Source organism: Melanaphis sacchari, unplaced genomic scaffold (assembly GCF_002803265.2).
Source record: "Melanaphis sacchari strain LSU unplaced genomic scaffold, SCAv2.0 Contig20_pilon_pilon, whole genome shotgun sequence".
In the NCBI taxonomy this organism is placed as follows: Eukaryota; Metazoa; Arthropoda; class Insecta; order Hemiptera; family Aphididae; genus Melanaphis; species Melanaphis sacchari.
In genome coordinates, this window is record NW_020271042.1 from 6,376,807 (window position 1) to 6,403,047 (window position 26,241).

A 26,241-nucleotide genomic window follows, 5' to 3' on the forward strand; every position below is an offset into this window, starting at 1 on the left:
TTTTTCAAATTCAATAGTATAAACTATAAATACAAATTTATAACTACACTGAAAAATGTCCTTAGTGTACTCATGATAAATATTCTTGTGGCCACCAACTTAGTTGCTTATTCCTCAGTTCTCAATGAACACAAAATTAAAAAATAATAGAATCATATTTAATAATAATTTTCAACAAGTAATCCATTTACAGTTTAGCTATATTTATGAATATATTATATGACTTAAACTATGACGTTTTATGAGTAACCATAAAATTTAAAATTTATAAATGTAATATGAAATGAAAAAATAATAAAATAATAAAATAATATACCATTATATACCATTTACTGTAAACTTATTACTATTGATGCTTTACTTGTATGTATTGTCTTTGTCTCACAAATATACAATGTAGCAAATTTGTTTTAGTAGAACCAATTAATAAACTTAAAAGTTAATAAATAGAAAAGTATTTGTTTTTTTTTTTTTTTTTTTTTTATATAATTTTGATATAAATCAATTTCATTTAATATTAAAGTTAATAACACAATTGGTTCTACAAAAAGCAATTTACTAAGTTGTCCAATCATTAGAAATTCCGTGCTCCAGTACAACAGCCATTCATAAAATAGATGTAAGAAAATAATGGTTATTCTTATAAATTGCTAATATTTAAAGAAAATAAAATTTTTTATTGGAATTAACTGCATAATTTGTTTGTTTTAACATAATATGCAATAGTGGTGGATTGACTATGTTTTATATCTTCAAAACTTTCGTTTATAGCTTAAACTATTTTGATTCTTACTAACTAATATTTACCAACACAATCTAAAGAATTAACCAATGTATTTATATTTATCAGTCGTTAATAAAAAAAATATATATACGTATTACATCAACCAAAAGATAGAAATTCTATCACAGAACACATACAATTCTCCTAAATAGTAAAGTATTAATAAAATTGCTTTAAAATACATTAGTTTTTAACAAGAATTTAAAGTTATGATTGATTATATCATAAAAATTAAAAAATATTATATATAAATACCCTGTATACATTATTAAACTGTGAACAAATTTTATATTAGAGAATTAGTTAAAAATATGTTTTAATAAATATTCTCATTATTATGGGATTAATTGTAACCTCTGTTTAACTTTAAACTTAAAAATCAACAAATATTAAATTAATTAAACACAATTTCATTGTTCCTTCTCACAATGATTGGTTTTATTTTATTACGATCGAAGTTCCAATGATTCTTCAGCTACTGATGAAGAATTATCTAAAATATATAACATACATTTTAACAAATAATTTAAAAGAATTTATTACTTAAGAAACCTAGATTTAAGAGGATATTGTACCCACATGCAGTGGATTTATTTTAGTGGCAGCAAAAATAATTTAATCTTTTAAGGAATAGTACTTTTTCCAGACATTCATCTCATGACCAGACTAAAAAATACTAAGATAAATTGTTAATAATGAAGATTTTACTAACTTACATTTCTAGGCATTTATACATCAACCGATATACACTACAGAGTTTTGAGTCATGCTACTCAAAATATTATATTCATGCTGTCACTGTTTTATTTTACTAATATATACATCATACCAACATTAACATTGAGCAATTTCAATTTTGTTTTCTTAGCTAAAAATGTAACAAAAATTGACTCAATTATCAAATTACTGTTGTGCACATAGGTATGACATCCTCTTAAATTAACTAAGTTCTTTTTAACATTAATTTACCCTTTGATTCTTCTTCATCTTCAGTTTTAGAATTTGAATCATGTGATGGATCTACCACTTCTTCAATTGTGGGACCTGAATCATCTGAAATAGAAAAATATATTTCATGTTTTAAAAAACATAACAGAGCATATTATTGTTAGTCTTACTAATTATTAAATCTTTATGTTCAGAATGTTCACTGTCATTTGTGTCTGAATCAGTTTTTGATATTTCATCAGTTATTTCCTCAATAGTTTCAGTAGATGTAACACAGCCGTTTTGTGTTAATGCATTGTTGTCATAACTAATTGCTAACTGAGGTCTAGGCTTAAGAGATGGATTCCATTGAGAACAATATGCACATCTATATGCTACAATTAAATATTACTTAAAATAAAATTAACAATATTATTATTTCCTTAAAAAAATTTAACTTCAATTACTAACTAATAAGTAGACATAAATGCATTCAAATGTATATTGAATAAAGTAGAATTAGATAGAACTTAACACCACAATGAGTGCAAACATGATAGTACAGTGAAACCTGACACCTGTATTTCATTCACTATTATAATACCATTAAAGATGTCCAGAATTTGATACATATATTTATTTTTTTATTAAATCCAGATACATATCTAATTAATGAAAAATTGTACTTTAAAAAGAATACTGATATAAATAATATATTTTACATAGAGTTACATACATAAATAATTATAAATAAATGTAATTAACATTTTTATTGGTGTTATAAAAATATATAATACAGTGGTCGCCGCTTATTATAAGCACAGTTAATGTTATCAATCGTTTATTGTATATGTGTAAATTAGTCGGTTTTTTGTAATCAATATGCTGCATAATATTATCAGTTTGAGTTCATAAAATCATAATTTTGTAACATACAATCAAATTTTTCGTCAAATATCTCATAATAAAGATAAAAATTGTAATAAATATATAAATGTTAGTGGTGTATATACATATTATACATATTTATTTATTTACATTTAATTTTTTTTTTTTTTTAATTTTAAATTTCCAATTTATAGCTACATATGTACTTTATTTATAAATAAATAATAATAAATAAAAAAATTATACTTTTATTAACTATGTATTTAACGTAGATTTTATTATTTTTTTATAACTTTTTTAACTTTCATTTAATGTTATCAATTGGATTATGTTATCAGTTATGTCCTGTACCAAAGTGATTACATTAAACGCGACCACTGTAGATTGTAATTACTAATTCATGCTTTATGTAAAACTGTACAGCAATGTCACAACATTGTTGCATAGTATGTAATTATATTTTATTTTGAACTAAAATTGCTGTCCATTATCAAGGTATTGAAGAGAAATATTACTGTTTGTATTTGTAACAAAAAGAATATGTTATGGACAGGTAGACATTTTTAAGATATTATTATTTTTTTATTGATAGAAATGTCTATTAAGCGAGGTGTCATTGTAATTATTATTACATTATATTGAGGAATAATAAAATGTTTGCAACAAAATCAACATGTAAAATTCTTTTCAATAATTTAAAATAACATCTAGAGCTAGTAATAAATATAATTTATGAGATGTAATATTCATACCTAAGAAATCAAATTCTTCTTTACGAGCCATACCGTTATGAGAACCACATGTTCTACAAATTAATGCATATCGATTTTGAGGTCCATCACCTAAAACTTTATCAGCTAAACGATCAAATATTGTACGATCCCTTGAGAGTATTGGTCTTGGAAGAGCTAACCCTGAATAAAAGTTTTAATTTAATATTTTAAAAATTATATATAGTACAGTATAATAAGAATAATGCTAACTTGGCTTAACTGCTGATGACATTATTGCTGGTGGATGACCCACATTTGATGTCCTATTCAATGGTCTACCAGAAGAAGCATAGGGTGGCCTATTATTTGTAGACGTAAGTGCTCTTTGGTTAATCTAAATTCAAAATACTATCTAACATAATGAATATGAATAAAATAAAAAATTTAGATTTACTTACGTTTTGAGAAGTCATGGATTGAAGTTGATGAGGAGCATATTTTTCTAAAATTTCTTTTGCAACTTTAAATGTTTCTTTTTCCATTACCTCATCAAGTATTTTTTTTTTTACAGATTTTAATTCTATTAATTTTTTTTTATACGTTACTATTTTTCGATTATAATACCAAACATCAAATTTATAATAGTAAAGAGCTCTGAAACAATAACTGATATTAGAACCTACCAAATATTTAAATTATTTAAATCTTACATGATTGGATATGCTGCAAAAACAGCCATGATATAATTATTTTTAAATAGTTCATAAGGTAGTATACCAAAATAATAAAGTATATAAATAAATCCATACATAAGAGCTGAATGGAAAACTATTTTGTAATAATTAATCGGTGAAGTATTTGAAGTCATGTTTTCAATATACATAATTTCCTAAAATATTTTAACAGTATTAATATTAAATAAACAGATTGATATTTGCTTATTTTAAGTATTAAAATGCATAAATATATTATATTTAACTTACATCTTCTAAGGATTCCAAAACCGCTTTTGTATCTTTTTTTTTCTATAAAAAAATATTTTGTAAAACATAAACATATTGCTATAAATCTTATAAATTAATATAAATTTTAATTGTTGGAATTAATTAATTAGTTACTTTATTATTTATAAAACAATAAAAAAAAAAATACAATAAAACATAGATAATACAATTCACTATCCAGCATATTAAAAATAATCCCATTAATTCATATTAAATAATTTTTGTTTTTCTATAAATGTAAATAATTTTTTTAAATAATGAGTATCAAGTTATTGGTAATACATAATATTTTTTATTTCCATAACCATTCATCATCATTGAAATGGTAACAAATCATCATATATCAATCAGTTTATTAGATCAATCAATTTACCAGATTAAACTATATTGCTTATGTAAATATTACTATCGATTTTATTAAGAAAGATTATTGTATAAATGTGTTGTATAATTTTATACTAATAAAACATTTTTAAGACTTACTTTAAATCGTGCGAGTATGTTTCCCATTGTTGGCGTTTTAAATATTACACTTTCTTGGCATTGAATGTAAGTCAAACTTACGCTAGGCGTAAGTTAAGCTGTAAGAACTGAGAACGTCCAGACACTACAACTGTTGTCAGTCTATTGCTATAAATATATTCATATCGCAACCGCCAATTGTAATGTTTTAACAATTGACGAAAAGCTGAACGACCAACAGTAGCAAAACTCAATACAGCTACAGATGAGCGAACAATGAAAAAACTTTATGAGTACTGAGTACTGACTAGTGACTACTAAGTAATAAACTAATAATGAATAATGACGTTTTTAGTTGATTTGGAAGCAAAAAGTAAAAATATGAAACCGTAAAATGCTTAGATCTAAGGTAAAATGATAAGGAGAAAAATATGATAACGATACGTCATAAATATAAATCAAAGATATTCGAGATCATCGGCCGGAGGTTATCTATAATTTTATTTTGGTCTACGTGTCTGCATAGTCTGCATAATAAAAATACATTAAATATAAAATATATTTTAACGATGTTGAAGTTTGTTCAGCGCGCATTATAAATTATAATATATTCTGTTTTGTGGTGGCACATTATTATTCACAAATTTTGATACAACTATTTGTTTTACATAATATAAAGTAAATGAGTATTAGGTGTTAGTATCATTGACATTTAACTTAAAATTAATCATTAATTCATTAATATTAATTAGGTACTCTAATGCTGATGCATATATATTATCACGGATGTAGATGGATAATAAAAATAATTATTATTCCATCTCAGTGTATTTATAAATGCATTTTTTTGTTACACTACACCGAAACACTGAATACATTTGTATGTTTCACATGAAGATGGAAGACGTCAAATATGGGAGGTCGTTGGATGACATTTTTTATACAGTATACACACAGTAATTTCAGTGCACCTGTCATCTAATAACGAGTAACGTGTATTGAATAGTGATTACTGATTCGTGATAACTGATAACTGAGTAGTAGGAATGATAAGCACATGTCCAAACAAATGATAATGGTCCAAAATCGAAAAAATGATACCAACTGTTAATTTCGAAGTTACCATGTAAATAAATTGTCAAAAGAGTCCCAGCAGCTGCTGCATCACCATTCATCATTGGTACTCTGATAAGCGGTAGTTACTTGTTGACATAGAAAATAGATTATGATTATTATGATAAAAATAATAAAAAGATTCCCTATTCTCGGGCTGCGGCCGCCGTAATCTCGGATACTGGTTAAACTATGAAAGTTCTTATTGAGTTCGTGCAATTTCGTCTGAAAATTCACATCACTCCCGAATTCGAATAATAATTCATATTCAAAGTAATGTACGCGATAGTTTGGATATCGACTTTTACAAATGTCGATAAATGAACCAATAAAATACCGTCTGTTATATTACCTAACTTATTAGAAATTTGATATTTCGCCGTTGTGCCAGCGTTATTCATCATCCTAAATATATGGCAAGATCTCCGTGAATCGCTGATGGATCGTGTAGACGAAGGAAGGTCGTTGACTATGATCCATTATTATTGGTTCTTTATATTGACTGCGCTATGCGTGACGACTTTCGGTTTGTGGTTGACCACCATCTTCGTTTCTGTGCTCTTGGTGTTTTTCTTGAGGTAATTCCGAAGACACATTTGTCAGCATAGAGTATTTTAATTGATTTTTTTGTTTAGTGTGATATGGTTTGCTTACATAACTGTCGAAAAAGAAGCTGCTCTGTACGTAGAATCATTGAAAAGAGACTCGGAATACACTGTCTACAGTTTCTTTGATCCCAAATCTGTAAATTCACGCATAGTTAATTACTCGTTTTCAATTTTTTAATATAATGTTTGATTATTTTTAAGATTTTTACAAAAGAAACAAACGAAGATGATGTGAGCTTGAGTGGTTCTGAGTATATAGATCACCAACTGTCCGACATTATGGACTATATTCTAAGGGATTATGTATATCCATGGTAAAAACCAATAATTTATTTATTTATTATTAGATATACTTCCTCAGGCTTTAAGTTTTAACATTATTATTGACCAAGGTATGACAAATTAAGCGACAATGAAGATTTTCCTAATCAAATACATAAATCAACTAGTTATTTGATTAGTTGCATGGCCAAACAATTACAACAGATAGATTTTTTGCAATTTGTATGTACAAACTTGACAGAAGAGGTGGCCAAACATATTCGTATTTATAGAAAAACGTTGAAAGCTACATCTACAAAAAATTCTGAAGAAGTTGATTTTGAAACTTTATTTTTTCAACATGAACAAGATGTTGACCGATTAGGTACATCTCATGCAAATGTGTGCTTGGATGAAAATTATGAAAGAAGTAATACAATTGTATGAATGTCTTATTAAATGTTACTAAATTAATTTTATTATTTTTACAGAATGGCTTAGGGATATATCAGAAGCATTGATATACCACATTATTCCTGAATATGATTTTAAATGTCGACCTATACGCATTTTGATACGTGAAATAATATCAAATAAATTATTTTTAACAACTATAAATATGCTCAGTAATCCAGATTATGTTAATCAGTTAATTATATGGCTGGTAAATGACTGATAAGTAATTTTATTTAATTTTTATTAAAAATTTAATGTTATATATTTTTGTTATATTACTAGTGCAGTGACTATCCAGTAACTAATGAGACATTTCTTACAGTATTGAGATCAACTAAATCAAATCAACAATTAAATGCTGTGCACAGTTTAGTCAAAAAAGAAATTATGAATCTGGTATGTTATAATAATAGTGTTATAATTACCTCATTATTAAACTTCACAAATGCTTTAGCGTTCAAGAGATTCTGGTGAATCAGATAGTAGAGCAAAACAACAATTGAGCAGTCTTATATTTTTATCTAATTTAATTAAGTCAATTGTTAATTCTATCCCTCAACAATCAGACAGATCTTTAGGTAAATTATATAGTTATAATAATTTATAACATTATAATTTATTTATATACATATAGAATAAGACCATAAATTGGCTTTATTATTTTTTTTAGACTTTTTATTATCATTTGAACATTCCATGTCCTCTCCGAAAAATGATTCTTTATCTTTAAAGTGGATCCTAGAAAGTAAAACTGCTTTGCCATACTTTATTGATTATTTAACTACAATAAATTGTGATAGTTTTATATCATTCTACATTAATATTGATGGTAAGTTTTCAGTACATATTACGTAATGTTATTAAATTGGAGTAAAATGTTTCACTATATTAGGTTGGAAACAATTTGTACACGAGCAAATGCAAAATGTAAATGGAGATCCTAGTCAGTATTCATCGTCTGATTTAGCAACAGTGGATCATATTAGAGACGAAGCAAAAAAGTTGTATTCTTTATATATTGGTCAAAAAGTAAAACTTAAATAAAATTATAATTTCATAATTTTATCAGTAGTAAAATAAATTTTTTAATTAGCCTGATATTCAAAATGAACTTGGAGATGATCTTGTAAAATCATTAGCAAAAAAAATTCAAATTGATCCAGTAGATGAAACATGGTTTGATGAGGTTCAAAATACATTATATAAAACACTATTAAAGGTATTTGCATTTAAAAATATTCAGTTGTATTAAAAAAATGTATATCAAGATTTAAACTTAAATTCATATAAATAATAATATCATTACTCTTGGTAGTTATTTTTTTAAATTATTGATTATAAAATCACCTAAGTAATTCTAATTAAAATATGTTTAATTAGCCTGAAAAAGGAATTATATCTGGTTTTGGTAAGCACGAATGTTGTTCAAGATTGATAACCGATTTGGAAATGAAATCATTAGGTTCAGAAGATATTTTTGAACCAGAATTAGCTATGCCTGCTACTGATTTTTTAATACCTATGGATGCGGTACAGCAACTTTTTAAAGGAACTGGTGGTAAGTTAAGTTATGTTTTATTTTACTCTATAATATTATTTATGTTATTTTTTTAGATAAAGTAAGCGATTTCCTCTCAGGAAGTAAACCCATAAGTCCTGGTCAATCAGAAGATGACAAGTCAATATTGTCAGCTGACATTATTGAAACTGGTTATTATTAAAATAATAAATTCATAGACTTAAAATTATAATTACCAACGCATTTATTTTTTAGGACTTGTGCATGAGGGTGGCAAGACATTTGGTGTTTATGCAGTTTCAATTACTAGAGTTTATATGTCTGGGAAAGAAGAGAATTGGCATGTTTATAAACGATATTCTGATTTTTATGATCTTTACCAAAGAGTAAAAGACAAGGTAAAGTTATAAATAAATTATTATTAGAAATTCATAATTATTTTAGTTATTTTTATAGTATTCAGAATTAGGCAAACTATCATTTCCAGCCAAAAAAACATTTCATAATGCTGATAGACGAGTTTTAGAAAAGCGTATGATGATGTTAAATCAGTTTATACATAATCTATTGAAATCGTCAACTGTAGCTAATTATCCTGGGATACAAACAATGGTTGAACAATTCCTTGAACAAAGACCTGAAGACAAAAAAGCACTGCTATCTGGTCATCTTGTCAAGACTGTTGATAATCTCTTGTTTAACCCATTGAAGGTTGTTGGAAACGTTGTGAAAACTGTACCTGATAATATATTTAATACTGTTGATGGTGTAATGGACAATATAAGCAAAGTGCTCGGACCATCCAAACCAATTAATAGAATGTTGGTTGAAGAAGTAAGTAAAAAATAAAACTGTAGGCAAGTGGATATCATTCTGCTGTACAGTTGTAGGTGTCAAGTATTTCACTGTAATGAATGTGTTAAATTTAAATGATTTATATATCATGATATAAGAAAAATAATTGAGTTCTGTCATTCTGTTTTCCTATATTACTAAGTACACTTCATAATACATTTTTAGACTTTGAGCAAAGCAAATGTTGTATATTTTTATTTATAAATGTAGTTTTTATCTTATGTATGTCAAACCATTTTTTAGAGCATTAAAAAAGTTTCTATTTTAAACTGGGGTGATTTATAGAAGTAAATTAGATTTAATTGGTACTTAAATTTGAAAAAGGAGTAGTACTCAAAAACAACAATTTTAGTATTGATTTAGTGTACTAATTTACACTAAATCTTTATATTACTATTTTCCATTCGTGACTTAATTTTCAAATTTTTTTTTTACTTTTAATAAATGTTTGACTTGATTAAAAAACTAGAAATTTTTATAGAAAGTTTTACCAAAGTTTTAAACCAATTAAAAAATATCAAAAAATACAGTTACACTATTATTTTTTAAGCATTTTAAATTCAAATTTAAACATATCAATAACAATTTTAGTTTTGAAATTCAATAATAGTATTTGTGCGTACTTTTACATTTATTATTATATTTTAGACTTTAACATTTAAAAATGCAATGTATTTGGCAATAATTAATTCAACATACTGTATTACTCATAAAAAAATAAAAAACTATTAGCAATATTTATAAATACATTCTATTTGAGAATTTGAAGTTGAGAGACTTAATATTAATATTTATACATTTTGTGTTTAATTTTCTATAGGATGATGACAATATGCCAATGCGTGCAGTGTTACTATTATTAACAGAAGTGTTTGAAGTAGACGAACAACAACAATGGCTTCGAAGACGATTTGTCATGTTGTTACAACATATTATTAGAGCTTCATTTGGTCACGTAGTTAACAGGAGGTTCAAAGAGTATGTGGCGACTGTCACTGATCCATATAGGGTGTCATTGTTGATTGCTGCAATCAAGTATTATTATAACAACTTATATCTTTGTATGATTAGTTTTTTAATGACTATTTCAATATCTCATGTAGAAACTCATTATGGCCAGATGGTGTACGTGCTACAGAAGTACAATTTCGAGATGCTGAAGTACAGCTTAGAACACTTGTAGCAGCTAAATGTGCACTTATGTCATCTGTTTCTGGTAAATCATCTGATCCAAACAATATTGACCAACTATATTAATACTTTATACATATATTTATTTTAGACGAGTTGAAGCATTTAATGGGAAGTGATGTCACAAGACGTGGTATTTATTTAGCCGTCGTAATGCTCCAGCATAAAACCCTAAACAAACGTTTAGCATATGTTCTGATAAGTTCGTGTTTCTTATTAATTTTCCCCAATTTTAGTAGCCTTATTGATAAACTACACAAAAACCCTCCTATATTAAGCCGAAATTAGTTATAATTTTAGTATTATATTTGTGTACAGTTAAATAAACTATATATTTATACTTTTTTTTTTGCATGCAATTATGTAAATGATTATTAATTAGACAAAAATCAGCTTATTCGCAGCGACAAATTTACATGGAATAAAGTGTATAAATATGCACACAACGGCTGTGATCTATTTATTATTTTTTGTTAACTCCACTCATAACAATTTGTGATGGGAAAAAAAAAAAATTGTTTAACAGTTTTTACATAATATATTTCAAATCTAGTACAAACTTGTTTTTTTTATTTTTATAATTATTAATGAATAATGATATTTGTCTAGACAATAACAATTTTTTTATTTTTAGTATTAACTAATCATTATTAATAAAATAATAATTACACATAACAAAGTTACCCAATTTACATCATAATTATTATGCTAAAATACAAAAGCCATAAGTGGAAGGTTGACAGATGAAAATCTTGTTCTATCCTTGACAAGTTTAAGTGACTTTGTAAAATGATATGTTACAACAAAATGTGTAAATAAAAATATTAATAATATAATACAAAGGCACATCAGTTACACAATTTGTAGTTATAGATTAAGTATAATACATAATTAATTATCACTAGTGAAATAATAAATTAATTAGAAGTTAAATAAAGAAAAAAAAATTATTCATGGAGTTAAAATAGTTTTTTTAAGCTCATTAGATATAATAATTTCTTGTTTTGTTAAAATCATGATAAAAAAGAACAACACTATTCAGTCTAAAATTGCCTAAAAAAAATGATAAGCATTTAGGTAAAAATAAAAAAAAACCTTAAAATAAAAACAACAAATCAAAAAAAAAAAAAAATGTCTTTATAAGGAATATTTTAATGAACATAATATACAAGTAGTAATGTACCTGTATCAATTATTTACAAAAAAAATTAAAACATAATACCTATATATATATATATATATCATATAATAGTAATATTTGATAAGAAATAAAATAAACGAGTTATGGGTGAATTGAACACAGTTTGGCAATCCGTTAACATGGAATCATTATCATACTAGGTGACCAGAAGGGCAGTGACAAATAGTCAAATCAATTGGGTGAGGGTTGATGGTCACCAGAAAATGTGTAATGTTTCAATCTAGACTTAATTTCTAGGTCACGCAATGCTTGTTTTGCACGCGCTCGCACTTCTTCACTGCAAGTGCTATTGAACTTTTTTAGTCCTCTACGGTTCATTGTACCCAATGCAAACATTGGCTGCACATTGTCAGAAGGTTCGGGTGTTTCTTCCAGTACAGTTGTCTGCAATGACTGTAGAGTTGAATCGACTGTAAAAATAAATATTATTTTATTTTTTAGTTAAAATAGTTTTATAAAGAAAATAGTATTATAATAATAAAATTATAAAATTATGAAATACTAGTACAGAATACGATTACAAATAAGCGAATAAATAAAAAATGTCAATTGTCTTAAAGGAATAAAAATATATCAAAAACAATGTGCGTATATGTAGTGAAATTGCCTATACAACGTGCCTGCTAATAAAATAATAATTTTTGGACTTATAACTTACGTTGAACAGTAGTCTCCACATGGTTTGATTTCTGTGGGCTATTATGTGCTCGACTGATGTGCTTATTTCTAGTACTTGTAGTTTCAAACCTAAGATTATAGACAAATTAAATACAATTGCAATAAATGTATTTAACTATTTCTAAGCTTACCCAATATCACAAATAGGACATTTGTAAATGTTGGACGAACAATCAGCGCGAACCAAAGGGGTTAGTCGTTTGGCAGCCACTGACAATGCAGCCAAACGCGCATTTAGTTGGAGAGCGTGAGCTGTATTTGATCTTTTAGACTGAGCTCTGGCACTAGATCCATTGTTGTTACGTCCTATTACTTTGCGTAAGTCTTTGGCAAGAGCAGAATTGGCCACACTACTTGATACAGTTGTGCCTTTTTCATTGTTGCGTAGTGCACACAGTTTGCCCAACAAAGTTATTGCACCACCACTCCAGGTTTTGCCAGCACAACTAAAATTAATTATTTAAAATTAAATATTAAGCAAATAAATTTACAAATATTTATATAATTACGGTTTTTGTGTAGAAGAAATCAGATTTTTCAAGGCCTGGTCCAATATTTCACCCAACTTGTTAACCATTTTATTTTTCAACTCCTTTCCGTTTTCACTAATTTAAACACATTTTTAATTGAAGGTTTTTTTTATATATATATATTTTTTCATAAGCTTGTAATGAATATACATACCTATTTGGAGCATCATCAAATTCATGGTCTTTTGCCATGTGCTCGTCGAGTTCTTCTGCTCCTCCTTCTATTATGAGCTTGCAAACCCAACAAACGAGTAGGTAATCAGATTTTATAACATTAACTAAAAAATAAAAATACATGTTAAAAGTATTATTCATGGCTTATATATTATTAATTTTAAATATACTAAATTCTTCATTTTTCCAATAATTATAGTAATTTAATATACAAATTAGAATTTTTTAAATAAAAATTATTAATAACTATTGGAAATTTTTAAAGAATACTTTTTTTAGATTAACTTACATTTTTATTCTCATCCAAATCAAGACATGATTAAAAAACAATATTTTGTAAAAACAAGTATATACAAATGTTTTAACATTTTCTTAAGTCCATTAATACATATTATAACTAATAGTTATAATAGTTAAGATTAATATTAGTCTTTTATAATGGTTAGCATAGTAAAGAATTTCTTATGTGCATAAAAAATAATTACTTTATTATATTAGCCAGTTATAAAATAATTATTATATTTTAATGTTGGGTTCAAGTTAATTTTTTTTAATATTAATCAATCACTATTTAACTTAAAATATCTGACACTTACCCAATTCTGGATCTTCGATACTATGAACATCAAGTGAATGAATACGAAATGCTGCAACACCTTTATAACATTGATCACATACTTTGCATTTGAAATTTAATTCACTATTAATTTGAGTATCTGTTTGTTCCTACAATAATAAATATTTGTAATAGTTACTTTATTGACTAGTATATAATAAATGAAAATAATTTATTTACTTGATTTCTATTAGTTTCTCCTCTACTGTCCATGTCTAATAGATCCAAGCAGTTTTCACTAGTTACATTTTGGCCTTCTTCAGATGAGTTTGAACCAAAATTTTGTAATATAGCCATTTCTTCATCAGTAGCCCCCATTGCACGTTGTAACTCTGTCCACGAATAATCATTTACTTCTGTATTTGCAACGTTACAGTCAGGACCTTCCAATATCTATTTAAATGATAAAATTAGCATAAATATATATAATACTTATATTTTAATTAAAATTAACTAGCCTGATTGACAGAGCTTAATATTGATCCCAAACTAATAGCAGAAGGTAAATCAAAAAAACCATCAGACTGTGAATGCCAACGTGGTTCTGCTACTTCTTCTGGTTCTTTTAACTCAGTTGTATCAGTACTGATTGGAGCTGTGGCTTTATTTTCTTCTTTAACAGTCACTATTGTGGATTCATTTTCAACAGATTTTTTCAATTCCTGAGATAACTTTTGTGTGGTATTATTAGTTTTTATGATTTCTGGTTGTACAACTTTATCAATCGAGTCCGAAACTAATATATTTGAATCAGTACATTCTAATTTTGGTAATAATAAAGGTGTATCGTCAACTTTACTTGAAGTAGGCTGTTGTTTTTTATTATCAGTCTTTAAATTACGCTTTCGTTTTCTTGACCCAAAAAAAACTCCTGGTTTTCTTCTGTTTCTAGCTTTTGGTTTAAAAGGATTCACTTTAACTGTTTTTTGTTTTGCAGGAACCTCAGATGAAGAGACTTCTTGACTAGACTCTAAATCAACAAAACTATTAGATGATTCATTATTGTTTCCTAAAGAATCATCTTTACCTGAAAGTAATATCTCATTGGACATTGATTCCTCAATAAAATTTTTCTTCCTATTACGGGTTTGTATTTTAGAAACAAAATTTTCATCAATTGTCTTTTTTTTCAGGACTTTAGGTGTTTTCTTTGTTGTAACCTGTTTTTTGGCTTTAATAACTGGAATGGATTCTACTACATTCTTTGTGCTATTTTCTACATTTTCAATTTTCAATTTTTTTGATGGAACTGGGACTACCTTTTCAGGTACAGATGGAATTTCTCTCTTCCTCCGTAACCTATTTTGCTTTATCAATCCAACCTCTATTTCATTCATCAATTTTTTGCCTTTATTTTTTACTGCCACAGGAATAGGAATAGATTTTTCTGTATTATCATGATCTTCATCAACTTTTGGGTCAAGAATTTTATTGTGGTCATGCTTGGCAATTTTCTCAGCTAATTGTTTTAAATCATAAATTGGTCTTTTACGTTTCTTTGGTAATATAACAGGGATGGGTGCTGGAGAAGCCATCAAAGTTTCTTTCATGGCAGCAATTATTTCTTCAGTTTCAGTTTTATTGCTAGAGTGTCCATGTTCAGCTGACTTCACTGGAGCACGCATGATGTTAAGGCTACGTAAGAAATCTGGCGCTTCAGAAATAAGCATAGCAGTTTCAGTTATAACTGGCAATGGCTTTTTAACTTTCTTACTAAATAATGTAGTTGAACTTGAAACAGTTGGATTACAGCTGCTCATATCAATAGGAACCTAAAAAATTTAAAAACTCAAGATAATGATTCAAGTTTTAACTACCAAAATGTTTGTGTCTAAATATACCTTTGAGCATACAGACTTCTTTGTGTTTCATAGCAGCGTGTAAATTTTTAAGTTTATATTATAAATCATTGTAACTAACCATTATCAAATATGTAATAATACATAAAGAAAAACTAACAAAAATCTCTGTATCATATAATGATAGCATGATCTAAAATTTTTTATTTTATTAATAATATTTTACTTACGCTATTTATTGTTGCTTGATTATTCCCATTAGGAGCCTCAAATACTAAACGTCTTGTAACTCTTTTAGGAGGTAAATCTGCAATCATACGACTAACACTTTCAGCTGTAAAAAAAAAAATAAAGATAAAATAATTACACAATAATAAAAGAAGAATATGGAGTATTTACCATCTCCAGGTTTAGTTTTTACAACTGGTAAAGGTGGAGTAGGTGGAGTTCGTTTAAGACCATGTCTAGCTCTACCATTTTTACGTCTTCGGAAATTAAAAGGCCGCCAATTTTTTCTAGTAAATAAAATATCAAAATTAAATTTTATTAACAATGTAAAATAAATGTAATCTTACCTAGATTTTTTACTATTAGGGGACTTAGTTGTATGAATCATTGTTTTGAGCCACTCAGTATCACCACCACAATCTAACAAATGTCTATGAAGCTGAGCAATATCGTTTTCCATTTTACCACACTTTGTACACTGTGGTAAACTGGTTTGTTGTTCCTCACATTCAGACAACAATCCTATTCTGCTCAAATTTCTTTCAGGTCGCTTCAAATTCAACAATTATAATTATTGACTATGTTTTATAAAGAAAAATGATAAAATTACCCATTTCTGAGATGGAAGTTGATCTATTGGTATGTCATAATGATGGCAAAGTACATTAGGATGTACATTCCACTTATGATAAAAAATATCCCAAATATTAGAACATGTAGCTGGACAAGCAGAACAAATATAACTACGTGGATATAACCATTCTCCGCTGAATCCTTCAATTTTTTTCCTTTCATCATCTACATAAAAAAAATAAATAAAAGAATGATTTAATAATTATTTGAAATAACATTTACAAAATTATTTTCAATTACCATGGGAACTTGGAAAACCATACGAAGAAGCTGCATCGACCTCTAATGAACTCATATCATCTTCTATTGGCGATGAACTAGGATGCAATGATGGTACCATACGTCTGATCCTGCTTTGAATCTCAAGATTCATATAAGAGACATCAAACGGTACACCTTGTTTAGTAACTAGTTCATTTTTATTATTCAAAAAAACATATTGAGTTCCTTTAGCTGATAAATCTTGAATCTCGTCTTTTAATTCTTTTTCTTGAGTTTTCACAAGTTTTTTGGACAACATTATTTTATTTGAAGGCTGTAATAACTTTTTAGATTTTTTATACTCTAACTTTTTGCCATGACCTAAACTCATGTGTCGTGCTAAGTTTGGTTGTTGAGTAAATCCTTTTTTACAGTCTGGACAGTAAAATGGATAGCTTTTGGTGGATTCTTCTTTCTTTTTTACATCTTCTCTAATTGGGTCTTCATTTTTTTTTGATTCTTCTAGTTTTGGTTCTTCATTTTTCTTGAGTTCCTCTTTTTTTGGTTCTTCAATTTTTTTAAATTCTTCTTTATTTAGTTTTTCGTCTGATAATTCGTTTTTAATATTAACATTTATTGGTTCATCTTTTTTCAATTCTAGTATTTCAATTTTTGCAGGTTCTTCTTTCAAATGCTCTTTTTTTACATTATCAGATTCTAATTTTATACATAAATTATTCAAACAAATAGATTTATGGTTTTTAGCTAATTCTCTAGAAATAAATCGTTCTTTACATTCTGCACAGCCATAATACATATCTTCATGAGTGGTACACATATGCTTGTGTAATGTATATAAATCAAAAAAGTTAAGTTGACAGTATGTACATATATGACATCTTCTTTTGGGTGGGTGCATCTTGGACAAATGGCTTTTTCGATCTTCTTCATTTTCAATTTTTTTATCACAATATAAACATAGTTCACAAACTTTAGTAACAATATCAGGTAGTTTTTTCAAAGCATTAGATTGTAAAGTAGGAGGATGATTCATCACATGATGTCGTAAATCAATGGCTGTACTAAATGATATAAAACATTTATGACAATGGTAGTAGCCTACATGACCTTTTGTATTCTTCCACTTTTCTATCATTTTTTCAAGTCTTTCGCCTTTAAAACCAGCTATTTGCAAGTCACGAGATGTCAAAAAATGATAGTTAATATGTGCCTTTAAATAGTGTTTCTTTAGAGCACCTCTTCGTTGATAAATGCCTGAACATACATTACATGAGTATAATTTTTGACCATTATTTGTTATACTTATTTGTGACTGGTCAATCGAAAAAACATAATTTTTTAGGTCTGTTTTTCCATTACAACATATATTTTGAGCTTTTGGTTTTGGAGTTAATTTCATTTCAAGAACAACAGAAGGTTCTGGTATTTTTCTATTATTGAACACATTGGTTTTTGGCAGAACTATGAGACTGGTAGCAGGAGAGTTAGTTTTGAAATTATTTGTTGGAATGCATGAAACAGAAGCATTTTGAGATGATGAAACTGGTATAAGACTTAGTGTTGTTTCATTTCCGATTTCTTCCATTTCAATGTCTGTTCCAAGACGTTTAAGTCTTTGGAAAACATCCAATGGTCTATCATGTATTGGATGAACAACAGGGTAACGTTGGATTGTCACTTCAGAAGTGAGTGGAAACAACGCTGGAGGAGCACGTAAGTTTTTCTTTTCCGAATTTGATGATGGTGCAGGATTCAATAAATTTTGTAATATAGATAAACGGCTTTCTTCAGAAGTCATGTCTGGAAAGGTATTATCAGTTGAACATTGTTTTGCTAAATGGAGTTTGTTCACCACGGCATTCAGTCGACCACCACTCATTTTTTTACCAACGGTAGGAGGCATATTATTATGTATCACAGAACCTGAAATATTTACAAAATATATAATAAAATATTTTGGTTTATAATAAGACATTTCTTTTTTCTGAACATATTATAACTATTGTTAATCAAAGACATAAAAATGTAATTTAACAATACTTATAAATTATATATATATTAGATAGGTACATTATAAAAAATTTAAATATTTAATAAAAATTTAATAAGAAATTCAATTATGTTGTGATAAATTAAACAAAATTAAGTATTAATTTAAAATCTTATCAAAATATTTAAATAGAAACATCAAATTAATAAATCAATAGAAATGTATATTTAATTGAAAGATATTTTGAAAATTTAATATTGTTAGCATAACTGATCATTAAATTCAAAATTCTACTAATATATTTTTTTTTCATTGGATGATATTATTGTTAAAAATCTAAACAATTTATCTTTAAAAATATAATATAATATTACATTTTTTTATTAAATTATAAAAATGATTTATGAACTAAACAACATGTTGTAAATTGTAACATACATGAATTAAAAACTGTTACCTAGGTAATCAATATTCAATGCCATGAAAAAGATTAGATTCAAATTAAAATCTAGTTCAAATAAATTTTAAGTTTAATATTGTTTATGTATTTTACTGATTAATTAAAATTACCAATGATAAGATACTAATAATACTATAATAAGAAAGATCAATAATTAACTTATTTTATGTTCCATAAACTTTTATTCATATTCATAAAATAATAACAAATAATGATATTTTTCAAGTAAATATGAAAAAAAAAAAACTGTGGATATAAAGAAACATGTTAGTTATAAAATAAAAATTAATTGTAAAAAAATAAAATCAAATAATTAATTAATATTATTCTTATTAATTATTAATTTATTATAACAATATTTTAATTATTATTTATTGGGACTTAGCTAATTGTATTTTAAAATAAAGTTATACATTGTTTAAACATTATTTGTTTTCATTTTTCATTAATTGTTCAGCAAAAATTTTAAATTTAGAAAACATCAAATGTACATGATAATTTTGTTCATATTTTTTTTAATATAAAAATTGTGTTTTATTTAATTTAAAAATAAGACCAAATACTGCTGTAAATATCACGAGGGCTGTACGCAATAACTATTTATAGTTAACCAAAGGTTGTTCAACTTTGAACAGTTGGACAATAACTTTTAAACAACCCCAGTAAGTACCAAGTAGAAAATAATAAATTTAAGAATTTTATTTATTATTAAAAAAATTTTAAAACAACTTTTAGAGCGTATTATTAGTTATTAATTATTGCTATGATTGTTACTCAAATTATATAAAATGTAGGATATGATTGAAGGATTGATAACATTATAATTTATAAGTAATAATAATTCTAATAATAATATGTGCAAGTACTTACCACCATGAGGGAATGACATATTCCTATGATGGTGCAAACTGCTTCCCAACATATTATATCCTTATTAAGTCGTTCGAAATCTACGCAAATCTAGAACATAAAATAAACATATGTATAAGTAAATTTTTAATGATTATAAATTTTTATATAAATACGATGCAAATAAAAATATTAAAAATTATTTAATGAATAAGTTAGATAATCACAAACAGGCATAAGGAAATAATAATAATTAAAAAAAATATTTTTTCGTTAAATATTAAAAATAAATAAATTGTTCAAAAATGCTCAATGCCTTTGTACAATGTTATAACTTATTGTCTTAGAATGATAAAACATATCATATGATTAAGGAAAACAATTATTATATTTTAAAAATATTTTAACATTGATAGTTGTCAATTTACACGTTTCATTCGCGTCATTAACAGAAAGTACTTATGTTTCGAGAAGGGAGGAAATCGAAGAACGTCAATGATATGCATCGAGGTCATAAGTATTTTGAGCTTTTGTACTTTTTTGTAACAAAATGAAATTTATTGTGTTCATATTATCAAATTTACATAAAACTGAAAACTGTAATCTCGGAAAGCAGATTCATAATTTTCTAAAAGCCAATCAATGAATCGATACATTATGCATTTAAAAAATAACTTCCCCATTCGATTTTTTTCACCGTCTTCGAATCAGAATATAATTATTACATAAATGATACTCAATTTATTATAATCCAATCTTATAATATTAATTTTAATATAAACTTTATTGTTTGGTGCGCCGACAAACGTGTATATATATATATATATATGGTATGCAGACATGAACATGAATCACGTGTTTCTAGGCGTGACCTAGATTTTTACATGTAGGAAACATAGCATCATTGTATTGGTTCTTGGGAATTGGAAATGTTCATCCCGTGACGTATAATATTATTCAACCCTTGCATATACAAAATACAAAAACGTGCATTAAAATTTCTGAATATTAAATGATTACGTCACACGTTAATATATAGCCTAAAATAATAAAAAATGTACATTATCATCTTCTCGTAAAATCAAAATAGTTACAATTATAAATTATTAAACTATTTTTGTAAAGTTTATTGAATCAAGTCAAATTAAAATATCTTATACTTTGTCACCTATATGGATTTATTGTTATTGCATTAAAAATATTACAAAATGTTTTAAAATAATTTAATGAGTCAAAAAAGAATATAAATAGTTTTCGAAATATTTTAATAATTCGTAAAAATAATAAGAAAATGTTCTCTTTAGTAAATATTTATAATATATCTAATAATAAATTAATACATTAAGATGTGTATTAAATTTTGGAATTTTTGAGGGAATTTTGTTATGTCAGTTTAAACTTTAAAGCAAGATAACGAGTTTTAACGTGGGCACGTGCGTATAATTCTCGAATTTGCTACTGATATGATAACATTATTTTTGAAGTTAAAAATAAATTAAATTAAATAATTAATTTATAACTTTATAAATAATTGTAATAAGTAACTAAATGATTATTAACAAAAAAAAAAAAAAATTGTATTCGTATAAAGTTTAGTAGCTTACATAATAAATACAATTATATTAAAAATATCTGGTATTACAATTAATGACAGAATGCATATTACAAAAACATTATTTTCTGTGTAGAAGAATTCTTTATCACAAGTTGTAAGTTGTTTTTAAATCACAGTTTCTTGCTGGCCAATTATTAGGTAAGTTTATTAATGAGCTTCAAAACAGTCAACTTTCGAGTTCAATATAAATCAACGAAAGCAACAAAACTAACTCAACAGCATATTTGCCAAAAGTAATATAAAATAAATGTGACTATAAAACAAACCAATACAAAATTATAGATAAATAATGATACAGATGTCTTCATATAAAAATAAGTATCTTATTTTTATTTTTGAATTCAAAAATAATTGTTTTAATAACAATGAGATATTTTACTTTAAAATAACTTATTTCCTCACTTGAAAGAAAATATAATAATAATAAATTATTTTTCTTAATAAATATTTTTGAGGATGGTAAAATTAAATTTTTGTTAAGTATGAAATAAACTTATGTTTATTATAAACTAATCGAGATAATATAAATAAATTGATGATAGATTTGTTTATCATACAAAATACTACGTATTAAATGTTTTATAAATTTTTATAACAAAATATAGTATATGTAATATAATAAATAATTCAATGGTTTGTTCTCAACACAAGACCTTTTTCCTAGCAGAGATTAACACAAATAGTGTACCTGTCCGGCTGTTTACGATCATGAAGGTCATTGTTACGTAATCATACTAGTTTTCTGTATATTATCCTATATAATATTAATAGAAACATTTTATTTTTCAAATATGTATATCGAGTCACATCGAAAATAATAACATCGGTACTTTTTTATTAATTAAGGATATTTTTCTGAACTACAAGTTGAATAAAATACATATATTAATTTCCATGGCCATTTTCAACGAAACATAAATAAATACCTAGGTACAATAATTTATTTATTATTTACGCACTCAATTTTTTAAAAATAAATTATCTTTAGAATTTTAATATTTTAATAGTTTATACCTAGAACTCAATTATTTTGGGGGACAAAATGGGTCTCTTCATACAACAAAATTCAAACACAAATGGGCATTTATAAATTGCAAATATAAAAATTCAATCGAAGTATTTTTTCTTAGTTCTGCCTTATTAATAGTTATTATTATAATCATGAACTAATAAAATAGAAATCATAATAATTTTAAAATGTTTAACAAATATAAAAATCCATATATGTAAGTATAAAAAAATAAATAATTTTACGCATCTATTTTAATAAATAAAATAAACATTACTATACATTTACAATACATAACATTAAGTTTAATTCTTTAAACAATTTTGAGGTAAGAAGATTACTAAAACAATAATTATAATTGATTTATCTCTGGCAGGGTGTATCATAATGTTTAATTTTTTAACATTATAAATACATGGATAATAATAAAAAAAAAAAAAACAAATAAATGATTGAAAATGTACGAAAATAGTTTTTAAGTTTAAGTAATAGTTTTTCAATTCAAGTTTATTAGTTATTAAATAATTTGTTTAAGTAGATAGTAATTTAAAAAAAAAAATGTCTACGCAAGTTGATATATAGATTTTCAGGGATTATACTCATATTAGAAATTTCCAGTTCCAAGATTGTCATTATTTGTTTGAAATGAAAAATACTTGTTAAAAAAATTTTAGAAAACAATATTTCGAAGGAGTATTTACGTATCAAACTGAGTAAGTAAAATAGAAAATTTTTTACCTTTGAAAATGGAAAAAAATCATTCAAGAAAATTTCTAAAAGATATTAATATTGTATAAACTACCCTATTTTAGCTATATACATATTTATATAAAATTTCGATATATTATAACAATATTTTATAATGAACATTTTTTTTTTTTTTTGTGTGTAAAATAATAATAAGTAGAATCTTTCTTGAAAATGCGTATTTAGGTGAGATTTAAGTAAACATTTTAATTTATATCTATAAAATCTTTAAAAATCAATAATATCAATTAATATGTTACAATATTTGTTGTTCTTTGATAAAAAAAAATAAATATAATTAGGTTAGACTACCCTTCTTCCACCTAAGATATTTGATCGGTCTACGGCTACGATTATGAATCTAGGCGTATAGAATATATATTATGCATCATATATGAAAAAAAAACAATAATATTATTCTTTAATAATAACCAGAATGAGTAATAATACTAATAACTAATAATCAATATAATAAATACAAAATACTATCATCATAACTATGAAAAATAATCCTAGTCTATTTACATAGCTATACATGGTGACGTAACTAATATTTTCAAGAGGGGGTGAAGCGGGAGGGTCTTTTATTTCATGTTCTGAGCGTTACAAAACGTTCGTCATAATCGAGTTATAATTTTTGATATCTAAGTGTTTACATAAAATAGTTTGAGTTGATAATTTAAGTTCATCATATTTTAGATTAAGTAAATTATTAACTATATTTTATACAAACCAAAATGGAGAGGAAGGGTAGGTAGGTCGGGATTGGGGGTTAAAATCATAATAAACTATTACTATATATTTACAATATCTAAGAATTTATAAATAAGCATTGTTCATCATTAAAAAATGCTGTTAATTTATTTTTAATAAAATGAATGTTGATGAAATAGATAGGCCTAATAGAAAAATATAATATAATAATATGTAGTAGGTTGTAAGTACCTTTACTTATAGCAGCAATATAAATTAAATTAATTTTTATGTTCTAAACAAATAATCTAATACATGTGTAATAAAAATAAACAATATAATTTGTATCAATTATATATAACCAAAACCACTTATAAAAAAATAAAATATTATATTCAAATTAATCATAATCATGATAATCCTTGTGATAATCAATATTTCTATACCTAATAAATATTTACCATAAATAAATATAATATAGGTAACATTAAATACTTTATGGTAATACTAATAAAACTTATCTAAATTAATTGAAAAAATATTTTAAATAATTTTTATTATTTCCTGAATCTGGCATTATTTCTTTTGCAAGATATCTAAAAACTATTGCTATTATAAAGATACCAGACAAATTTTTATTTATTATATTTAAATTATTTATATTAATAATTTATTTAACAATCAAGATAAGTACATCAGAATAATATTTTATCTAATTTTAATTTAATTATACCTACACTAATATAACTTAAGTACCATTGAATGAATCTAGTGACGATAATGAAGAGTGTGAATAGTGATCACTCCCTGAGACTTGAATTAATAATTTTTATACAAATATATATATGTATATATAAAATGTATAGCAATTTTTTACAGAAAATATTATAAAGCTTTAGAATTATGACAATAGTAAAACTTAAGTAGGTATCAAACTTAGTCTACTGCAAAAGAATGTAAAATATTTTGTTTACATATTTTAAGTTCCAAAATACTCTTGCCCTTTCCTTATTAAAGTTTTGTCAAAACTGCTACTGAATCAATTTACAAGTTGTTGACATATAAACATTAAATAAATATATGATGTATATGTATTAATATGAATATTTTTTTGTATTAATATTGTTAATATTAAATTATTTTTAGTACTTAGATGTATTATGTATAGTATACATCATTTAGGTATTAAATATCAGACAAATATTAAAATTTTGGATTTGGTTTAAGATAGTTCTTAATCTTTTATGAAATGTACATACATGTAAAAATACTCTTTAAAGCCATAAACCCACTGATTGTATGAGCAAAAAGTAAGTATAAATACTTAATAACAACACAAGTGTTTATTTATTTTAATAGGTGATTTAATTATCTCATATTTTATTAATATTTTCAAATTAATTTGTACAAAAATGAGTAAGTAATAAATGATGGTATAAATTGTATTTAATGGTAAAAATTAAGTTGAATTTTTGCTACAAGTTTTGATATTTCAGACTCAACTTGAAATAGCTTTAAGTATTAATTACAGTTTCTCATTCACAACTAAAAATACTATAGTATAGTGAATCACTGATAGGAGTGTTGTAGATTCTCAGAACTGCAAGTTAAGAACCATTAATTTAAGAGATTTAATTAATAATTTTTATTTTTTTAAAACTAAAATCAATAGTTATTGTAAGAAGTCATAATTAAGTAAGTCGGTTAATAAGGATACTTACCGAGAACCTACTTCTTACACAATGAAAACATTTTAATTTACCAACTATGTTATGTGTAATATTACAGTATAATAGGATAATAATACTTAATAAATATAGCAATAATAATGATAAATTGAATGTAAGAAAAGTGTATTTAACATTTACTCGTATTAAAATGTTTTAAGAATTATAATTGAAATTAACTAAAATAAAAATGTATTTAGTATATTAAATTATCATATAATATTTTAATAAATATAAATATACATAATATTATGAAATTCAAATAAGAGTAAAATAAAACCAAATCATA

The 26,241-nt window shown here is 25.3% G+C and overlaps 3 protein-coding genes across 8 annotated transcripts in view; 1 reads left to right on the forward strand and 2 right to left on the reverse strand.

The window, feature by feature from the left end:
* Positions 1 to 1,043: 1,043 nt before the first annotated feature.
* On the reverse strand, positions 1,044 to 5,308 carry LOC112593628 (endoplasmic reticulum junction formation protein lunapark). The gene is made up of 9 exons (XM_025338117.1): positions 4,800 to 5,308; positions 4,296 to 4,337; positions 4,023 to 4,201; positions 3,771 to 3,966; positions 3,583 to 3,706; positions 3,352 to 3,513; positions 1,903 to 2,106; positions 1,754 to 1,837; positions 1,044 to 1,277 (listed from the first exon to the last, which is right to left on the reverse strand). Exons 1-9 carry the CDS (start codon positions 4,824 to 4,826, stop codon positions 1,231 to 1,233), a joined length of 1,065 nt encoding a protein of 354 aa, XP_025193902.1. The 5' UTR covers positions 4,827 to 5,308; the 3' UTR covers positions 1,044 to 1,230.
* Positions 5,309 to 6,013: 705 nt separating this feature from the next.
* Positions 6,014 to 11,340, forward strand: LOC112593730 (sorting nexin-13). Its single transcript, XM_025338246.1, has 17 exons — positions 6,014 to 6,469; positions 6,527 to 6,635; positions 6,701 to 6,813; positions 6,892 to 7,190; positions 7,252 to 7,424; positions 7,499 to 7,612; positions 7,671 to 7,794; positions 7,887 to 8,045; positions 8,109 to 8,245; positions 8,310 to 8,435; positions 8,597 to 8,774; positions 8,831 to 8,926; positions 8,991 to 9,133; positions 9,192 to 9,569; positions 10,411 to 10,625; positions 10,694 to 10,806; positions 10,873 to 11,340. The coding sequence occupies exons 1-17, from the start codon at positions 6,330 to 6,332 to the stop codon at positions 11,067 to 11,069; spliced, it is 2,814 nt and encodes a 937-aa protein (XP_025194031.1). The 5' UTR covers positions 6,014 to 6,329; the 3' UTR covers positions 11,070 to 11,340.
* Positions 11,341 to 11,987: 647 nt separating this feature from the next.
* The window catches only part of LOC112593807, a 29,391-nt gene continuing 15,137 nt past the window's right edge, over positions 11,988 to 26,241 (reverse strand). For 3 of the 6 annotated variants that reach the window (XM_025338356.1, XM_025338357.1, XM_025338355.1), the window contains 15 exons: positions 20,183 to 20,272; positions 16,881 to 18,785; positions 16,618 to 16,805; positions 16,355 to 16,557; positions 16,179 to 16,294; positions 16,010 to 16,113; positions 15,822 to 15,839; positions 14,439 to 15,752; positions 14,161 to 14,373; positions 13,961 to 14,090; positions 13,345 to 13,468; positions 13,170 to 13,265; positions 12,792 to 13,106; positions 12,641 to 12,729; positions 11,988 to 12,392 (listed from right to left, as the gene is read on the reverse strand). In XM_025338356.1, coding sequence (XP_025194141.1) covers positions 12,154 to 12,392; positions 12,641 to 12,729; positions 12,792 to 13,106; positions 13,170 to 13,265; positions 13,345 to 13,468; positions 13,961 to 14,090; positions 14,161 to 14,373; positions 14,439 to 15,752; positions 15,822 to 15,839; positions 16,010 to 16,113; positions 16,179 to 16,294; positions 16,355 to 16,557; positions 16,618 to 16,805; positions 16,881 to 18,785; positions 20,183 to 20,234 — 5,106 coding nt within the window. In that variant the 5' untranslated portion in view covers positions 20,235 to 20,272 and the 3' untranslated portion in view covers positions 11,988 to 12,153. Of the gene's footprint in view, positions 12,393 to 12,640; positions 12,730 to 12,791; positions 13,107 to 13,169; positions 13,266 to 13,344; positions 13,469 to 13,960; positions 14,091 to 14,160; positions 14,374 to 14,438; positions 15,753 to 15,821; positions 15,840 to 16,009; positions 16,114 to 16,178; positions 16,295 to 16,354; positions 16,558 to 16,617; positions 16,806 to 16,880; positions 18,786 to 20,182; positions 20,273 to 26,241 lie in introns of those variants that run through there. The other 3 variants (XM_025338359.1, XM_025338360.1, XM_025338361.1) reach the window with 3 other exon arrangements.